Below are 18,959 nucleotides of genomic sequence, written 5' to 3'. Positions count from 1 at the left end.
AATGTCATAAAACAATATGTGTACTACTGTTTCATGAGAAACTATTTGTTCTGTAAGCCTTCACCTGAAGTACAATAAAAAAAAAAAAATTACAAGGGGAAAAAAAAAATGTTCCCTCTCAATTTTTATGATGGAAAAGGTTAGTAGAGAATCACTTTTTTTGTTGTTGTTGTTTTAAATTCTGTCATAGTCTAGAGGAGAGGTTTTCCAACTAGGCTATGCAGAGACCTAGGGTGTCCAAGGAGCCTCTGTAAAGGCAACGAGGATGGGTGCTGAGCTATTATTAGGCGTCTCACTGCAAGCGTGCAGTTCAGCTTTGGCTTTTGACATATTGCGTGCCGCTACTACAATTTGTTTGAACAAAGAATCCTATGGATGATGTAGAATTACTCTAAAGAGTGGATCTCTATCTTTTTTATGTTGTGACTGCTAAAGAGCTCCCAGTATCTCCATTGCCTTTCCCTCTGTAAAAAAATTAGCAACTCAAACTCTCCAAAATACATCTTTAAATATAGCAAGCATTTAAAAATATTTTTTATGGGTGGATGGATGAACACACATAAGCATGCATGCACACCACTTACAGATGATTCTATGACAATCACCATTTCGTTTTACAAACATCCTGGCAACTGGCTTCAAGGTCCTGGCCTCAATTTTAAAACTCTGGCCTATAACCTTGAAAATGTAGACAGAAATATAAACCTTGAGCTCAGAAGATAACAATGACAACTGACAGGTTTTTTTTGTTGTTGTTGTTTATTTTACTGTTTACAACATCTTTTAACTTACATAAATCTCTGGCTAAGAACCAAGCACTTCTTCTTCACCACAAGTCCAACCCTGAACAGAAAAGGCAGAAATAAGAGAACTGAATGGACAGCACCAAAGCTGAGGCAGGCCATGAAGGTCACGGAAACCACTGCGCCACTGAGAATGTCAATGGTGAGAAACAGGACTGCTGCTTACAGCTCAGCAGCTGTACTCAGGATTGTTGTTGTTAGTTGCAGTCGAGTCCACAACATTTCGTTCTGTTACACTGGGGTTAACATGAGTACTCAGGATGGAACAACAATAAGCATAGGCTGCTCACAATCAAATCCTTAAGGGAATATTAAAAGTCACCTGAGGATCCACAAACAGCTCAGCATTGGGGCGGGGGGGCCAGGTTGGAAGAAAGAAGGGAGAAGGTTCGTAAAATATTCTAATATAGTTCTTGCCTTCTATAGTACAAGATTACCAGAAAGGTATGTTTTTGATACTATGTTAAGCTCCTAGAAGACTCTAGAACTAGCATACCATCTTAAGTGTGGTTCTTTGGACTAAGACACAGCCAGATCTAAAAGAAAAATCTGTTTTTAAGCACAAGGAATCATACAATGAAAGAGATTAAGTATAAACCCGTTGCCATCGAACTGATTCTGACAGTACAGCGTTATATGGGGGCTTATAAGAGGAGCACTTAGCCCAACAGGAGTATGAAGGTATGGGGAGGAGAACAGAAAAGACTTTCCTTAGTGCTGTGTACACTCATCAAAGAATACATGTTCCCAACAACTGTCCCCATTCTCTCTCTCCTATATAATCAATTTTCCCCCTTTACTCACTCACTTCCATCAGCACGCAAACATCATTTAAAAAAGAAAAAAAAATCATCGTTGACTCCATATCCCCCTTCAGCTTCTATCTCATTTCTCTCTTCTACTGTATAAAATAATCTCCTAGAAAGAAACAGTCTGTGTTTGAGGTCTACATTTCCTCTTTTATTATTCTCTCCTAACCCTCTCCAGTCAGCCTTTCCTCCCCACCACTCCACCAAAACAGCTCATCAAGGCCACCAATGACCTCCCTATTGCTAAATGCAATGGTCATTTCTCAGCCTCATCTTACTGGCAGCATTTTGACATAGCAGATCACTCCTCTTCCAAGGAATATTCTTCACCTGGTTTCCAGGGTCCCACTCTCTCTTGGTTCTTCTTTACCCTACTCCCTCCCTCAGTTCTCCCCAACCTCTGAACACTGAGGTACACCAAGGCTTAACTGAATCCTCTTTTCCTTATCTATGCTCCCTGGATGATCTCATCCAGGTTCATGACTTTAAATACCATCTATATGCAGATGACTCCCAAATCTAAGTCTCTATCCCAGATCTTTCCCTAATTCAAATTTCATTTATCCAACTACCATGACCAAAACCAAACTCTTGATTTTTGTGCTCTTCCCTCAGCATTTACTCCTCATTGCAGTAAATGGCATTGATTCTTTCAGTTTCTCAGGCCAAAAACCTTAGAATCATCCGTAACGCCTATCTTTCTCTCTCACCACACATTAAAAGTGTCAGCAATCCTGTTGACTACCTTCAAAATATATTCTGAGTCCAAACACTTCTCACCTCCTCCCTAATCACCACCCTCGTCTAAGAAATCATTATCTCTAGCCTGGATTATTGCAATCGCTTCCTAACTGCTTCAGCCCTCGTTCACTTGCAGTTTATTTTTGTCATGGCAGCCAGAGGGATCCTTTCAACAGTCAGATTATGATACTCCTTTGCTTAAAACCCTCAAATAGTGGGAATTTAGGTCCTTTGTAGAATAATCTAACAAGGTGACATTTGAGCAAAGATGTGAAACAGGTAAGGAAGCAAGCCATGCAGAATCTGGAGGAAAAACTCAGACAAAGAAACAGCAAGTGCAAGTGACCTGATGCAGAAGTATGCGTTATTTTCAAGGAACAGCAAGAAGGCCAGTGTTACTGGAGCAAGCACTAAAAATCCTGATCAAAGGTCACCCAGAAACTCTCATCTCCATAGTGTGAGCAATTTCTAGATCCCTGTAGGAAGGATGCGCAACAATCATTCTGGACAAAATCAAGAATAAAATGAACTGAAATGGTAACTGAAATGGTTACTACACATATGTGGAAAATTATTAAGGCATTCCTGGAGCTGTTGAGACAGGTCTTTAAAAAGCATGACGGGATTAGATTAAGTTGGGGAAGGGAGTTGGATAGACAATGATAAACCAAACTTAATTCATATCTTCTTCATTTTCAAATTGTAGGGGAAACCACGAATAAATAAATGGTCATTTGTACCTACTAGTGTAAAATGTCAACTTGCAGGTTCGAATGGCAGTGTCAAAACTTTTAGTCTGTTAAACTCAATGGTTCATCATTTTTTGGAGGGGAAAAACAATAAAAGGATTAAAATGTGTGATTATAATAATATAAGAACTCTTGTACATATAAGGTAATAGGAAAGATAATTACATATTTAGCACCTGGGCTCATTTGAAAAGCTAGTTATTTTAGTCCACATACTGCACTTTAGTTCTTTTGTCCTATTTTAGTTTGTACAATATATTTTTATTCCACAGCTAATTTAGACAACACTCTTTTAAAAATGCACAGAAAATTCCTATTTTATCTCTTCTCAAAACGTTGACCCTAGAACTAATATAAATTTGTGTTTATCAACTACAGGCTGAATTATAGAGCTAAATTCATAATAAAAGAAACTTAAGACTGTGAAAGGAATTTGGTCACTGGGTACCAAAGAAAGCACTTAAGTCTCCAGCTTTCAAGCCTACCATGCATTCTTTATTTTGCCATTGAAAGAATAAAGAAAACTTAACAGCTGTTTCTAGCAGCATTGGAAACACTGGAAACTTAAGCCCAAGAATTCAGTTTTCAGTTCTGCCACTGATTTTCCTTGTGACTTGTAAGCTAATCTTCATCTGTGAACTAAGTAAATGATGATTAAAAATATATCTTAATGTAAAAGTTAAGTTATAACCAATATATGAGGAACAAAGCACAAGTAAAAAATCATTTGATTCTACCTCAGACAATGACTTTTCCTGTGATTTTATATTTAAAGTTCTAAAAGCTATTTAAAGCAATTTACAGTCACCCTGTTGCAACGTCCAAGATTGCTTCCATAGCAATCTTTCCTGTAAGCTGAAAATGAGACATTTAGTGCAGCCAAGTGAACAGAATAATTTGATTTTTTGTCAATCCTTGGTCAAATCTTTACTTGTTTAGATGCAGGAAATTATCTGACCTATGACTGTTAAAATGTCAGCCTTTCTGCCAACTGCCTTAATGGCAATTTCCCCAGCATTAGCAATAAATATGTGTATCATTCCTCTTTTCAAGTTATAGTACATTGGCAAGTAACTTAAACTAACAAGGCTCTGGGTTTTGGCAATTTATTAGGTCTAAGATTTTCCTTCTGGTAACAGCAGCTGTGTCACAAATAGTTCTCTTCTTTTGGAAGTGACAGGTAGACATCTTGGGCAGAATGGATTCCAAACCCAGGTTGCTCTGTAAGAGGAATTTTATATCCTTTCTTAGAGATTATCTTGTCAACAAACAACCTTTTATCTGAAATTGGCTGCCCCTATGTCTTAGGTAACTAAAAGCTAAGAACACTGAAGAGTGACCATAACTTTAGCTGGGTAAGGATGATTCTTCAAACCGACTCTGACAACCAATAGACTAAGTCTAGAAATTGTTTCTTGGCAAATGCATAAGCATTTACCATATGTGAAAAGGAAAGTCAGAGTTAGCCTAATTAGAATTTTTAAATAATACCTCACACTTTATGTTTTCTAAGTCATTTACCCCAGAAATTCTGTGCAGTAGATATAATTCATTTATACCTATTTTAGAAACGAGAAATCTGAGGCCTAGAACACCCAAGAAACTTGCCTATAGTGATTCAGAGGGTAATAGTCAGACCTCAATCTCAACACTCAAAATTTATTCATTCATTCCTTAATATGCATTAAGAGCCTAAAATGTACTACGGTAGACACTACAAATATACTGAGTAAAAGAGACGTGGCCCCTGCCCTTGTGGAACTTACAGTCTAGTGGGTGAGTCAAACATCAATCAAAATAATCACTCCTATAAATTACAACAGTGATAAATACTATAAAAGAAAGAGTAGAGCGCTCTGAGAGCATATTTCACGAAGACCTAGAGCTCATTACTTTGAGGGAATCTTTAAAAAGCCAAGTCAAAAGACCATATGGAAAAATAAGCAATTAATACCAACCAGGAAAAGTGTGAAGAAAAGCAATGAGAGGGAACTAGCAATACCAAACAGTAAAGCATATTATAAATACATAATAATTATAGCAGTGTAGTACTAGTGTTAAACCAAGACAGATTAATAGAACAGGAAGAAAGTCCAGAAATAGTCTCAAATACATTTAGTAGATGATTAATGGTGTTGGTACAACTGGGTGGCCATCAAGAAAAAACAAAAAAATTTAACATCCATATTTCAAGATCAAGTTCAAGTGGACTAAGGATTTCAGTACAAAAACTGAAATTATAAAGAAGAACACGTTGACAGATGCCTTTACAAACTTGTAGTAAGGAATGCCTTTCTAATACGACTTCAAATTCAGAAGCCATGAAGGAAACTATTGATTAACGTGACTACTTAAACATAAAAATCTTCCAGTGGAAAAAAAACACCATTAGCAAAGTCAAAGGGTAAATGACAAACTGAGGGAAAATGTATTTGCAACTCATAAAGAGCTAATGTTCCTGATGAAAAAAAGATGAAAACTCAATTAAAAAAAAGGCAAAATACACAAAATACAAATGCTCTTAAACATATGAAATGATGCTCAATTTCATTCATATTCATAATAAAAGAAAAGCAAATTAAAACTACATGGAAATACTGTTTTCCACCAAAGAGCTTGGCAGAAATCTATCAGCACTTTAAAGATATTCATGCAATGTCTTCTGGCCTCCACTGTTCTGTTGAGAAGTCAGTGTCATGGATTGAGTTATGTCCCCCAAAAAATGTGTGTATCAATTTGGCTGGGCCATGATTCCTGGTATTGTGTGATTTTCCTGTATGTTGCAAATCCTGCCTCTATGATGTTAATGAGGGAGGATGGGTGGCAGTTGTGTTAGTAAGGCAGGACTCAATCTACAAGATTGAACTGTGTCCTAAGGCAATCTCTTGAGATACAAGAGAGAAATGAGCAGAGAGACAGGGGGACCTCATACCACCAAGAAAGCAGTGTCAGGAGCAGAGCGTGTCCTTTGGACCTGGAGTCCCTGCGCAGAGAAGCTCCTAGTCCAGGGGAACACTGATGAGAAGGCCGACAGAGACAGAAAGAGTTTCCCTGGAGGTGACGCCCTGAATTTGGACTTTAGCCTACTTTACTGAGAAGAAATAAATTTTTCTTTGTTAAAGCCATCCACTGTTGGTGTTTCTGTTGTAGCAGCACTAGATGACTAAGACAGTCAGTAATTACTCAACTAATTGTTCTCTTGCATAAAAACTGTCATTTTCCTCTGGTCACTTAAGAGTTTCTCTTTATGTTTGGATTTCAGTATTTTGACTATGATGTGCAAAGTTTGTTTTTTCCCTGCATTTATCCTGGGGTTTGTAGAGCTTCTTGAATTTGTAAATATATGTTTCTCATACTTAGGAATATTTGGGTTTTATTTCATCAAATATTTTTTTTCTCTCTCTCTCTTTCTCTTGTCCTCTCCTTTTAGGACTCCACTTTCAGTGTAACAGACATTTTGATATCGTCCCATAAAGAGTCCCAAAACAGTTCTATTTTTGTTTGCTTTATGTTCTTGAGTATAATTATAACAGATGCTTTAAATTTCTTGATTTTTAATTCCAGTATCTGGGTCTTCTTGGGGTCATTGACATTGACTGTCTTTTCTCTTGAGTATGAAGCCATATTTTCCTGCTTATTCACATGTCTGATAATTTTGGATTGTATTCTGGACATTGTGATTAATTTTGTTATGTTCCTCAAAGAATACTGATTTTCTAAATTTTAGTAAGCAGTTGAGTTGGTTGAACTCAAACTCCAAAATCTAAAATCTCAATTTTGTTATTTTACCTTTAACTGGGCTGTCTGCCACACACATGATGGTTCAGCAATCAGTCAGAGAGAGTCACCTATGTACTTGAAAAAAAAATCCCTGAGCTATATTAAGTCAAAAGCAAGGGACAAAACACTGTATATGTATATATATGTGTATATATACATAATACAACCATCTGCATAAAAAGGCAGAGAATAAAAATATATTTGTATTTGTTTATATGTACATAAAGAAATTCTGAAAAGTTATACTAAAAACTAATGATAGTGTTTACCTGAAGCGGGAGAAGGGAAAGAGAACTGGTATGACTTGGGCAGACACAGGACAATGATGGAAGGAGCTTTTTCACTATATACCTTTAGGACAATGATGGAAGGAGCTTTTTCACTATATACCTTTGTATATATTTTGATTTTTGAACAATATTAATATATTAACCAATAAAAACTTAAATGAGGAATTTAAAATAAAAGCATGTATAATGACATGCTCACCATTCATTCATTCACTCATTCATTTATTCATTCAACATTTACTGAGCACCTACTGTGCAAGTACTAGGCTAGGTAACAGAGATCTTAAACAAAATACAGTTCTATCCTAAAGCAGGAAACCCTGGTGGCGCAGTAGTTAAGAGCTACGTCTCCTAACCAAAAGGTCAGCAGTTCGAATCTACCAGGGGCTCCTTGGAAACTCTTTGGGGGAGTTCTACTCTGACCTAAAGGGCTGCTATGAGTCAGAATCAACTCATGGGCAATGGGTTTGCTTTTTGGTTTTATCCTAAAGGAGCTTATAGTCTTTTTGAGGAGAGTAGACAAAAAAACATTACAATGTGATAAATGCTTTGACAGAGATAATCAAAGGGTGCTTTCGAAGTAATTTAGTCAGAACTCATAGTTTCAAGTGACAGAATCCCAATTCAAACTAACTAGAGCAAATAAAAGATAATTTATCAAAAGGATATGCGGTATCTCATGGAACCTAAAGATAAAAATGGTGCCTGGCCTCAGCTCCAAGGAATCCAATACCCTCAGAATTTACTCTTTGTCTCTTAATATCTGCTGGTCTCTGTCCTTCAACCTACTTTTTCTCTGGGTGTCAGTTTCTGCTTCTTTTGACTAGATCAGATGAGGAAAAAAAGACCCCAAAAGTTCCCAGATTTACATGTTATAAACCAGTTACTCACAGAGAGACCAATTTTACTCTCAGAACCACTCCAAATTCTCAGGGAAGAATTCTGTTAGACTTACGTGCCACCCTGATCTAATCAACACTATTTCCACAGATCTTTGCAGTAAATAAGTTAGTGGTTCCATAACATCATCAAAAATAGTTGAAAAACTAAGAAATGCTTTTTTTTTTTTTTTTTTTTGAATAGACTGAGTGATTTGTATGTTTCCTGAAAACTACTAAAAAATTTTAAAAAGGTGTTGGGTTTTCTTGCAAAACACTTCAAATACAGGATTCTTCATCGTTTTCCTTTTATTACTTGGAGCCCTGGTGGTGTTGTGATTAAGTGCTACAGCTGCTATCCAAAAGGTTGGCAGTTTGAATCCACCAGCCACTCCTTAGAAACCCTATGGGGCAGCTCTACTCTGTCCTATAGGGTTGCTATGAGTCAAAATCGACTTGACAGCAACGAGTTTTTTGGTTTTGTTTTTTTTACGTGTAGAGAAGGCTTTAAAAATCTGAGTCAGCTGGTCCTTTGAAGACATTCGTAGAGTCCTTTCGTGCCAAGAATATTGTACGAGTGATGCTCCCTATATTAGCCATCAAGAAAACGGGGCAAAGCACCCCAAGATTTCAGAAGAACAAGCAGCCTCACAAATATAAGTGGGTGATACAATGTTAGTCATTCCTCACATGCTGCTCTATAATGCGTAGGTGAAAAAAATGGAAAGGATTTTTTTGTATGTGTTTCATATGCTTCTATAAAACAATATCCTTTCCACATTATGGAGTTCACTGAAGGAATAAAGTCCCTTTTAAATGGCAGTAAGATTGAAAAAGTTATCCTCTTTACCTTTAACATCTTGAGGTTTGAAGTAATTTTAGTTACACACACACACTGTCACTTTTTATGAATGAGAGATGAACTATTATGAGCAAGAGCTTAAGAACCCCACTGACACGCAGGTCAAAATTCAATAGAACAAATTCCATTACAAAAATAATTAAAAATGTGAGAAACTGTTGTGGGTTCATTTATTTTAAACAATGTTCAATTCAATAACAGCTCCATGTGATTAAAAACAAAAATAAATCTAGCCAAGTCCTCAGAATGCCCTGTGGCACATTTGGCTACTACACTATATACACCCTTCTCAAAGGAGCAACCACAGTTCATTGCTGGCTGTTGGTTCAAACAGTAGAGGGGTTATAAGACGGGTCGCTTGCACCTCGGCGGACTGACAGACTGACGTCACCAGAACACCCACTACATCCTCGTGGCCAGCAGTAAAAAGGCCATCCACGTCCAGACCCTCCAGAGAGTCTGACCCCTCTCTAATCACTCTTATCCTCCTCTCTCACCATTTCAGACCAGCGTTGTCCAAAAGAAAGATAATCAAAGCACAAATATGAGCCACATATGAAATTTAGCATTTTCTAGTAGCAACATTAAAAAAGGTTAAAAAAGAAAAAAAGCCTACAGGCAAAGTCAATTTTAATAATATATCCAAAACATTATCATTTCCATATGTGATCAACATAAAAATTGTGATATTTTACATTCTTTTTTTTTGTGTGTGTGTAGTACTTATTCAAACCCCAGTGTGTATTTTATACTTGCACACATCTCAGTTCAGACTAGTCACAATTCAAGTGCTCAATGGTCACATCTGGCTAGAGACCCCTGTATTGGACAGCACAGTTCTAGACATTTTCCATTAACAATACTCCCCACAATAAGTTAGACACTCCCTGTCATAAATACTTGAAGACCTACGTAAGATACCAGACACCATGAATTTGGAACACTCCTGACAGGTAGACTGATAAACGTCACCACATTGACAGGAATAATTATAGGACCTCACTGCCTCTTCCAGCTAGTTGTGTCTTTTTTCTGCTTTTTCCAAATACTATCTAAGCCAACTGTGTCTACTTTTTCTTCACCTCCTCCTTTCCTGATACCCTGAAATCATTTCTTCTATACTCTGAAACTCCATTAAAACTGCTCCTGGAAATATAAGTAACACTCTCTTTCTTAAACATGTACCTTTCGTTCTAACCTTGCTTTCCATAATTTATCTGCATCTTGGAGGTATCAGCTTCTACTGGTCTACATATAGTACTTTAGGATTAACAGCATTTTCAGAGCTGATACAAGAATAATTATTGAGCTAGCATTTATTGAGCATCTACCATAATAATTTACTTCAACAATATGCAAAAGTTGGCTAATAATAATAGCACTGTGTATTACATAACTCTGTGTCTGCTTAACTCTGCTTCCCACAAACAGGATCTAATTTAACCTTTGTGTCAAGATTGGAGTGACATAATTAGAAACACAAGCTCCTGTCTCCCAGATCACTATCTCTCCAACACATCTCCAAATGGCCTCTGCCCTAGAGGAGTTTACACTCTTAACTAAAACTGCTCATATACTTTCCCTTCTCTCAATATCACCTGGAGATGAGATAAAAGGAGCACAAGACAGTAACTCAAATGAGGAGCTATCAAGAAGTGGTTCCTTTTTTTTCTGCAAAATTTTTAGATGTTGCCAGATATAAGCCACAGATTTTTTAAATCTTACTGGGATTTAGGGTCAAATACAACAAAAAAGGTAATTGCTTCGTACTTTTCCATTATATAAACATATATCACTATTAAGAAAAAATCCACAAAAGGAAAAAACAGTTGCTAAAAAAACTGTTTCTGTCACCAAATTGTACATGTAAAAAATGTTGAAATGGCAATTGTTTCGTTACTTACATAATTACCACAATAAAAAAAATTTCTTTAAACTGTTTCATCTCAGAAATCACCCCTTGGCAAAATATGTAAAATACATGGTTTAGAATATCTCAACACTTATGTTTGGGTATGATAAACTAACTTTGAGTTCTGGGAAGTAAAACAAAAGCAAAAGAAAAATTCACAAATTTGCCTGCTATGCTTTGTTACAATTAACAAACATCGGTTCTTCAAATACAACATGCTCATGCAGAAAATGTTGACAAGGCAGTGATTCACAAAACATAAAAAAAACCTTAGGTTTTACCCACTGAGAAAACTTATAGATGTGCCTTAATTTTGATAGTATATCAAAATAGTATACATTATTTTGATACCTGGTGTTTATGTGGTTAGAATGACTCACTTTTAAAATTCTGGATCTTTAAATTGACTATACTCAAAAGGGATAGTAAGAAGAGCTTTGTGGTGATGGAAATAGTTCTGTATCTTGATTACAATGGTAGTTACAGAATTCCATGCATGTGACAAAATAGTATAAAACTATACACATATATTGTCAAATGTCAATTTCCTGATATTCATATTATACTATAATTATATAAAACATAACCACTGGGGGAAATTGGGTGAAGTATACAGAGGACCTCCCATGAATCTATAATTATTTCAAAATTTGAAATTTCTAAAAACTAAAAAATAAATATACCTTTAAAAATACTCTGATCATGTAGGCGTATGGTAAGTGTTGTTCATTCTGAACATAATAAGCTTTTAACCACCTGTTTTTTAAAAAAAATAATGTTTACTAAATATAAAACCATCAGAGTAAGGAATACAATGTTCGAAACTCATATCTTCTCATTAAAGGAGATGTTGCTGTTGTTGTTAGGTGCTACAGAGTCAGCTCTGACTCATAGCGACCCTAAGTACAACAGAATGAAACACTGCCCAGTCCTGCAATAAGAGAAATGACTTCAGTAAAGACAAAGGCAAAAAATTAAATATTAGTGTGGCTTTTGTTTGTTTGTTTGTTTTTTAACATTTACTTTTGAATGTGCATTAGTGGAAACACTCTAAATGGAAGTTAGAGGGAGAAAAGAGTGTGGGGGTGGGGAGGCAGGGCACTGTATTTCAAATTAGCAGGTGGCAGACAGAAGATCAGAGCCCTTTCCTTTGTCTACATGGCTTTAAAATTTTCCTTGAGCCAGCTGACTATAAAATGCAAGAGGCATCTCAGGTTTTTTAAGAGCCTCATACTTTTAGAACAGAAATGGAAGGTTAAGAATGTAAACACATGTGCCAGAAAGAAAAATTCAATCACGACAACAGTGAAGACAAGGGGTTACCAATCTTTCTAATAGATACAGAATTTTGTAATCCAAAATTATTAAGTAACTATGTGCAGTCTTAGGCTCATTACAGAAAGCATTTATCAGATAAACTACTCAGAACAGAAGAACCAAAATACATGGATTTACATTCAGGCCAGGAACATTGATCCTTATAATGTTTTATTTAAAGAGTACATTAATTTTCATGTTTTAATTAATAAATAACAATTTATTCCAAAATGTCCTCATGCTTCAATATGCCAATAAGACATAACAGATGTGACTTACTGATCAGTAACCCAGTCATACAATGTGCTCACATTTGTTGTTCTCCACATAAACTATGCCCCTAACCTTTTCCCCAACCATATAACCCAATGACCTCCTTGTCTACCTTCCTTCAGGGCCTAGGTTGGTTCCCGTTCATCTGGAAAGGCTTTCCTTAGTCACTCCATTCCTCAGTGACTGGTTCTTCTGAACTCTTACACGGTTTGTATTTTTCATTTGAAACTTAATCTATCCAATGTTGCTATAATGTTTTTTAAAAATATGTATTGAGTGTTCTCAATTTTAACAGCCTCAGGAGCAAAAGTAATGTCTGATATACTTCTTTATTTACCCAAAACTTAGCATAGTCAACTTTCCATAAATGTACATCAGTACTATGCTGGCTAAACGTACTAAATTGTATCTTATTGTTTTGGGCATTCTAGCCCATGAAAATAATTTTAAATCTTGATTCTGTAGTCTTTCATAACAGCTATCTCTTCAAACTCAATGTCAAATGAAAAACAGCATGCCTTTACAACTTCATTCAAGTCCCTAGTAAAACAGTGAACAGGATAGGGTCAAGGGAAAATCCTTGCGACATTCCAAGAGACCTGACGGATGGCTGACAAAAATTATATCTAATTTTTTGGGTGTGATTATTCTGCAGAATCAAACACCTAAGAAAAGAGCATACAGTCAATGGAATACTAAGTAGGAATGACCAAATGCTTTACCAAAAATGACATAATCTCAGTCTATGATATATTCACCTTCTTTCAAAGAGTAAGATAACTTTGCCATGATTATTTCTTGGTTACCCAACTGTTGCTCCCCTGACTACTTCAACCTTATTTAAAAGTTTGTAAATCGTCTGCTTAAAGGCCTGAGTGTAATTTCTTTTTAAAATCTCCAGAATGTTTTTACTTTCTACAGTCTTCTAAATTCTTTCTCCTCTCTACAATTTCTCAAAGATAATGTCTCTGATAGCACATGTGCAAATGTCTTCAGTACCCTAATACAAAGCTTGTATGAACCTAGAGACTTAAAACTCATTTAAAATGAGAGGACTGCTCTTACAATAATACTTCACCAAACTAACACAGGCAAATGTTTATCTTTTGCTTCTTCTTTATTTTTATTTGTTTATTTTTGGTTTTCAGTGCATCCTTCTTAGTAGAGAAGATGGAAATATGTTATGGTAACAGCATTCTCCTCAAGCACTGGAGATTTGAGTCTACTTGTAAAATGAGAACATGGATGAGGAAAGCAGAGTGGGAAGGACATTCCAGGACCGAACCTTCTCAGGGCAAAGAAAGTGAGGAATGATGTTGGTGAGTGGAAGTGATATACTGAGATCAGCAAGTGGCATGTGCAGGGAACCAAGGAAATATAAAGATGATCTTTTTTTTTCTACTTTACATTTCTTATGCCTGATTTTTAAAATCTCTCCTCTTTACCTATAGAGTTTCAAGAAGCTCATCTCCCATCTTATCAGATTTTCTTATCCTTTACCCAACTTACCCTTTCTTGTCCCAGTTACCCTCCCCATCCTTCAACCAGGTCCACCTGTATGCTTAACCATCAGTTCTCCACCCACTCTCCAAGAATAGCTCTAACCTACAGCAGGATACTAGGTAGGAAGTCCCTGTGGCAGGCAGAATAATGGCCCCTTTAAAGATGTCCACATCCTAATCCCCAGAACCTATAAATATGCTAGGTTACATGGTAAAGCAGAATTAAGGTTGCAGGTGAAACTAAGGGTGCTAATCCACCAACCTTAAAATAGAGAGATTATCCTGGATTATCTGGGTGGGCCCAATGTAACCACAGGGATCCTTAAGAGTGGAAGAGGGTGACAGAAGAGTGAACCAGAGAGATAGCAGCATGAGAGGGATGTGGCTTGACCTTGCTGGCTTTGAAGATGAAGGAAAGGGCTACAAGTCAAGGAATGTGGGCTCTCTCTAGAAGCTGGAAAAGGTAAGGAAAGATTCTCACCTGGAGCCTCCAGAAGGAATGTAGCCTTGCAGACACCTTGATTTTAGACCAGCGAGATCCATTCAGGCTTCTGATCTCCAGAACTTTAAGATAATAAATTTGTGTTGTTTTAAACACTAAACTTGTGATAATTTGTTACAGCAACGATAGGAAACTAATACAATCCCTGATTTTAAAAATGTTGGCTAAAACTAAGCTCCTCTCTTGCTGCTAGGGTCCTGTGTTTATTGTCCAGGTTCTTGGTCTGAATTTGGATTCTATCAATAGACAGTCTTTTAACTTATTCCTGAACCCTCATGCCAAGTTCTAATTTGTCTGATACCTCAAGACTTACCTTTATCTCCTGTTTCTTAACCTACTCCTTGATTCTAACTCATGTGCCCATTTGTTACTTCCATAGTCTCAGCTCCCACTTGTACTAGGCTCTCCCCAGGCTTGGTCTGCTGCCAGCTTCACCTCTAGTTGTCCTCCTTGTCTTGTTAGAGGATTCTCACTTTCTTTACTTTCTCTGAATCCATAACCATTGTCCTAATGCTTACAAATTACTCAGTATCAAATAAAATACACTGGGTAAGTACTGTAGTAGTAGGTTTTGTAAGTAAAAAAAACTAAAGTTTTTTTAATGTTATAAACACAAACTGTCTAGCTGCTTTAAATGAATTTAAACCATTTCACCTAGATGAACTCAACTTAATATTAGCTGAGTCACTGTACATAATTTTGATCATTCTTAGATCAGAAAAGCTACTATAAAGCCAGATATATTTAAATTCAGCCTTAATATTAAAAGCAGGACACAGAGTAGGGAGGTAAATCCTGAAAACTGAAAAGCAGTTAGTTTGACAATGAGTTCTTTTTCAAAAGAATCTATGAGCACTAATGGCAACACAGGTTCACCAGTAGTCCACCCAAAACTAACCTAATTCCCTTTTCTGAAAGGACAACTAAATTCATTGATAAGAGTAATGTCAAAGATACAGCACAAACCGAGTTCTTACTATCCATGTGAACAGATTTTAGTCTCAAAACAATCAATAAGTCAAAATTTTGAACTAACCAAACAAGATGATTTACAACAAGAATAAATTTTAGTCCTACTGATTCAAAGGCATTAATCATGTATAAGACCTTAGAAGGCATGTCCTTAAGAAAAACTGAGATATAAAAAGTGGAAGGGCATATTTAGCCTAAGAAAAGCAAGACTAAAGGAAACCCAAAAGGATTAACACAGAGAAGAGTGCCTAAACTTATTGTATGCTTAACTAGACAAGAGTTTATTAATTCATTCATTCCACAAATGCTTATGGAATACCAGTGATCTGACAAGCACTATTCTAGGTGTTTGGGATGTAACAGAGACTAAAACAAAGGTCTCTGTCCTCATGAAACTTTATATTCCAGTGGGGAGAGACAGACAAACAATAAACACAACAAATAAATGTGACAGGCTGCTTCTAAGTGGCTCCACGTGATCCCTGGTATTTACACTTATGTAATCCCTTAAGTAATTACTTATGCAATTCCTCTCCTTGTGTGGGGGCTAGAATACAGCAAAAGTGATGTGATGTCACTTTCAACATTAGGTTATAAGACTGTGATTTTTGTCTTGTCCACGTACTCTCTCCTGCTTGCTCACTCTGATGAAGCCAGCTACCATCTTGTGAGTGGCCCAATGGAGACGCATACATGGCAAGGAACTGAGCCTCTGTGGTCAACAGCCAGCACAGAGCTGAGGCCCTCAGTCCAACAGCACAAAAGGAATTAAGCCCTGCCAACACCCATGTGAGTGAGCTTAGAAGTGGATCCTTCCTAGTCAAGCTTTGAGATGACTGGACCCCTGGCCAACACCTTGGCTGCAGCCTGAGAGACCCTGAAGCAGAGGATCCAGCCAAGCCATACACAAACTTCTGACCCGCAGAAAGTGAGATAATAAATGTTGTTGTTTAGAGTCACTAAGTTCTCAGATAATTATTTTAGGCTGTAATATGTAACTAATACAATAAGTAAATTATACGGTATGCTAAAAGGGATTTTAAAAAAATTGAAAGCCGGTCAAAGGTAGCGGGGCTAGGGAGCGCAAGTTGCAGTTTCAAAAAGAGGTGTTATCGGGACTTGTACATGAACATTTATAGCAGCATTATTCATAATAGCAAGAAAGTTGAAATGACTAAATGTCCACTAACTGGAGAATAGATAAACAACATGTAGTATCTATCCATATGATAGAATATTATTTAGCCATACAAAGGAATGAAGTACTCACATACGTTACAACATGGATGAACCTCAAAAACATTACGCTAAGTGAAAGACGTCAGACAGAAAAGACCACATATTATATGATTCTATCTATAAGAATTATCTAAAAATGGCAAATCTATAGAGACAGAGAGTAGATTAGTGGTTACCTAGAGCTGGTAGTGGGAACAGGTATTAACTGTAAATGGGCAGTGAGGGATCTTACTGGGGTGATAGAACTGTTCTAAAGTGGGCAGTGGTGGTAGTTGTACAACTCAGTAAATTTACTAAAAATCACTGAATTGTATACTTAAAACAGGTGCATTTATGGTATGTGAATTATACTGCAAAAAGGTTGTTAAAAAGGGAGTTGGTGTTAACATATACACCTATGAGAGGATGACATATAAGGAAAAACTTGCAGGAGGAAAGGTGTTAGCCATACAGAAATCTGGGAGAAATATGGCAGACAACAGAAGTGTCTATGCAAAGACCCTAGCGCTGGAGCACACCTGGTGTGCCTACAGAACAAGGTTGCCAGAGTGGCTAGAACTAAATAAAAGAGAGGAAGGTAGGAGATGAAGTGACAGGGGTAATGATGGAGGATGGAGGTGATAGGAATCATATAGGGATTTTTATGCCACTGGAAGAACTTTGGTTTTTACCATGAGATAAAAAGAGAGGTATATGAAGGTCTGGGCAGAAAAGTGATACACTCTGACTTGCATTTTAAAAGGACCACACAATGTAAAGAAATTATAAAAGGCTCCATATAAGCTAACTGCCTCCAGAGTTACTGACTCTCTTATCTGACTGGGATACAGAAGAAATTCCACACTGAAAGGAAGGGAGAACTCATGTCTCCTGTGGGCCACCTGCATCAGAGCCTCCATGAGAGCTTGTTATGCATGCAGGTTCTCAGAGCCTCCATGAGAGCTTGTTATGCCTGCAGGTTCTCAGAGCCTCCATGAGAGCTTGTTATGCATGCAGGTTCTCAGGCTCTGCCTTGGACTTCTGAGTATCTGGAGCTGGGGATGTGAGACTTTGAATTTTAAAAACTTCCTAGGTGACCTTTGAGAAACACAATGAACCAGATAAACGTTAAGGTCCCTCCAAACTCAAAATTATGACAAAGTATATAGGCTACCTAAGCCATGCTTATCTAAGGAAATGGTTAGGATTTACTATAAATGGTCATCTGAATTAATTATTTTATTTATTATAGATGAAGTAATTTTTTCCCATTCTCAAGAAAACCTCACCCAGTTGTTTTTTTTCCCAGCATAAATTTCCATGTTCTCTCCATACTGTGGCTCTTCCAGTAATGTCTGGTATTCAAACATGAGACGGGAGCTCTCGCGGAGGCGGCTGCATTGAAATTGGTGATATTGTTGCACGAGTTCCTTCACCACAAGTAAGAGACATTCAGGATTGGAAGGATTCCAGGAGGCAAGATTCTGTAGAAGCCATAAATAAAAGACCAGTCAAAAATGAATTTTCATACAAATCTAATATCACATTCACACATCAATATAGAGGACAGATGTGATGAAAATCTAAGAGGAACGGACTACTTCTAGTTAGCTATAACTAGAGTTGGAGTTAGAAGAGTCTTTTGATCTCGGTGATTTCTCCTGCCTTCTAAAAATCCTCACAGAAAATCAAGGAGGAATCCCATCATGAGTAGGCAGAAACAGCAAGAGTAAAGCAGGGTAGTAATAAAACAAGAAACTTAAATATCTTAGAAGCCTATAAATTCAGCCTCGAAGTCTTAATTTGTTTCTTATTCTTTTATAAATTCAGCATTATATGCTAAAGTCATTCAACTCAGACCCATAGACCATCTGCAACTATAATACCAAATATAAATAATACTAGAGCCCCATAGAAATGTAAGCACATTGGTGATAGTACAGCATGAAAAGATAGGAATGCAGTAGAGACAAGGGAAAATACAATTAGGAAATGCAAGGTTCAGAAAAAAGAGGAAGAGAATGGCTGTGAAGCCTTATGACCTGCAAAGGATCTGGGAATGGGCAAGATTTCATATGTATATAGTAGTTGTTAAGCTTACATTCATTCATGTAACAAATATTTATGAAGTTTCTATTATGTGTCAGCCACTATTCCAAGCAGTGAAGAAAACAAGCCAAGTCCATGCTCTCAAAGAGCTTACACTTTTAATGGGCTAAGATAAACAATAAACAAGCAAATCTATTAGACAGTGATAAATGTTACTGAAAAAATATATAGCATGTATCCCAGAAGCCAAGTGAAGGAAGTGCTGCAAGGAGAACGAAGTGATCAATTGTGTTAAATGGTGT

General features: G+C 36.8%; 1 protein-coding gene across 3 annotated transcripts in view; it reads right to left on the bottom strand.

The window, feature by feature from the left end:
- Window positions 1–18,959, bottom strand: part of BABAM2 (BRISC and BRCA1 A complex member 2) — a 645,299-nt gene that overhangs the window by 416,149 nt on the left and 210,191 nt on the right. For all 3 annotated transcript variants that reach the window (XM_004377641.1, XM_023732449.1, XM_023732450.1), the window contains exon 5: window positions 17,898–18,092. In XM_004377641.1, coding sequence (XP_004377698.1) covers window positions 17,898–18,092 — 195 coding nt within the window. The remainder of the gene's footprint in view (window positions 1–17,897; window positions 18,093–18,959) is intronic.

Source organism: Trichechus manatus, unplaced genomic scaffold (assembly GCF_000243295.1).
Source record: "Trichechus manatus latirostris isolate Lorelei unplaced genomic scaffold, TriManLat1.0 scaffold00052, whole genome shotgun sequence".
Classification (NCBI taxonomy): Eukaryota; Metazoa; Chordata; class Mammalia; order Sirenia; family Trichechidae; genus Trichechus; species Trichechus manatus.
The sequence above is the reverse complement of the archived record's forward strand: the minus strand, read 5'-3'. Positions and strand labels throughout refer to the sequence as shown.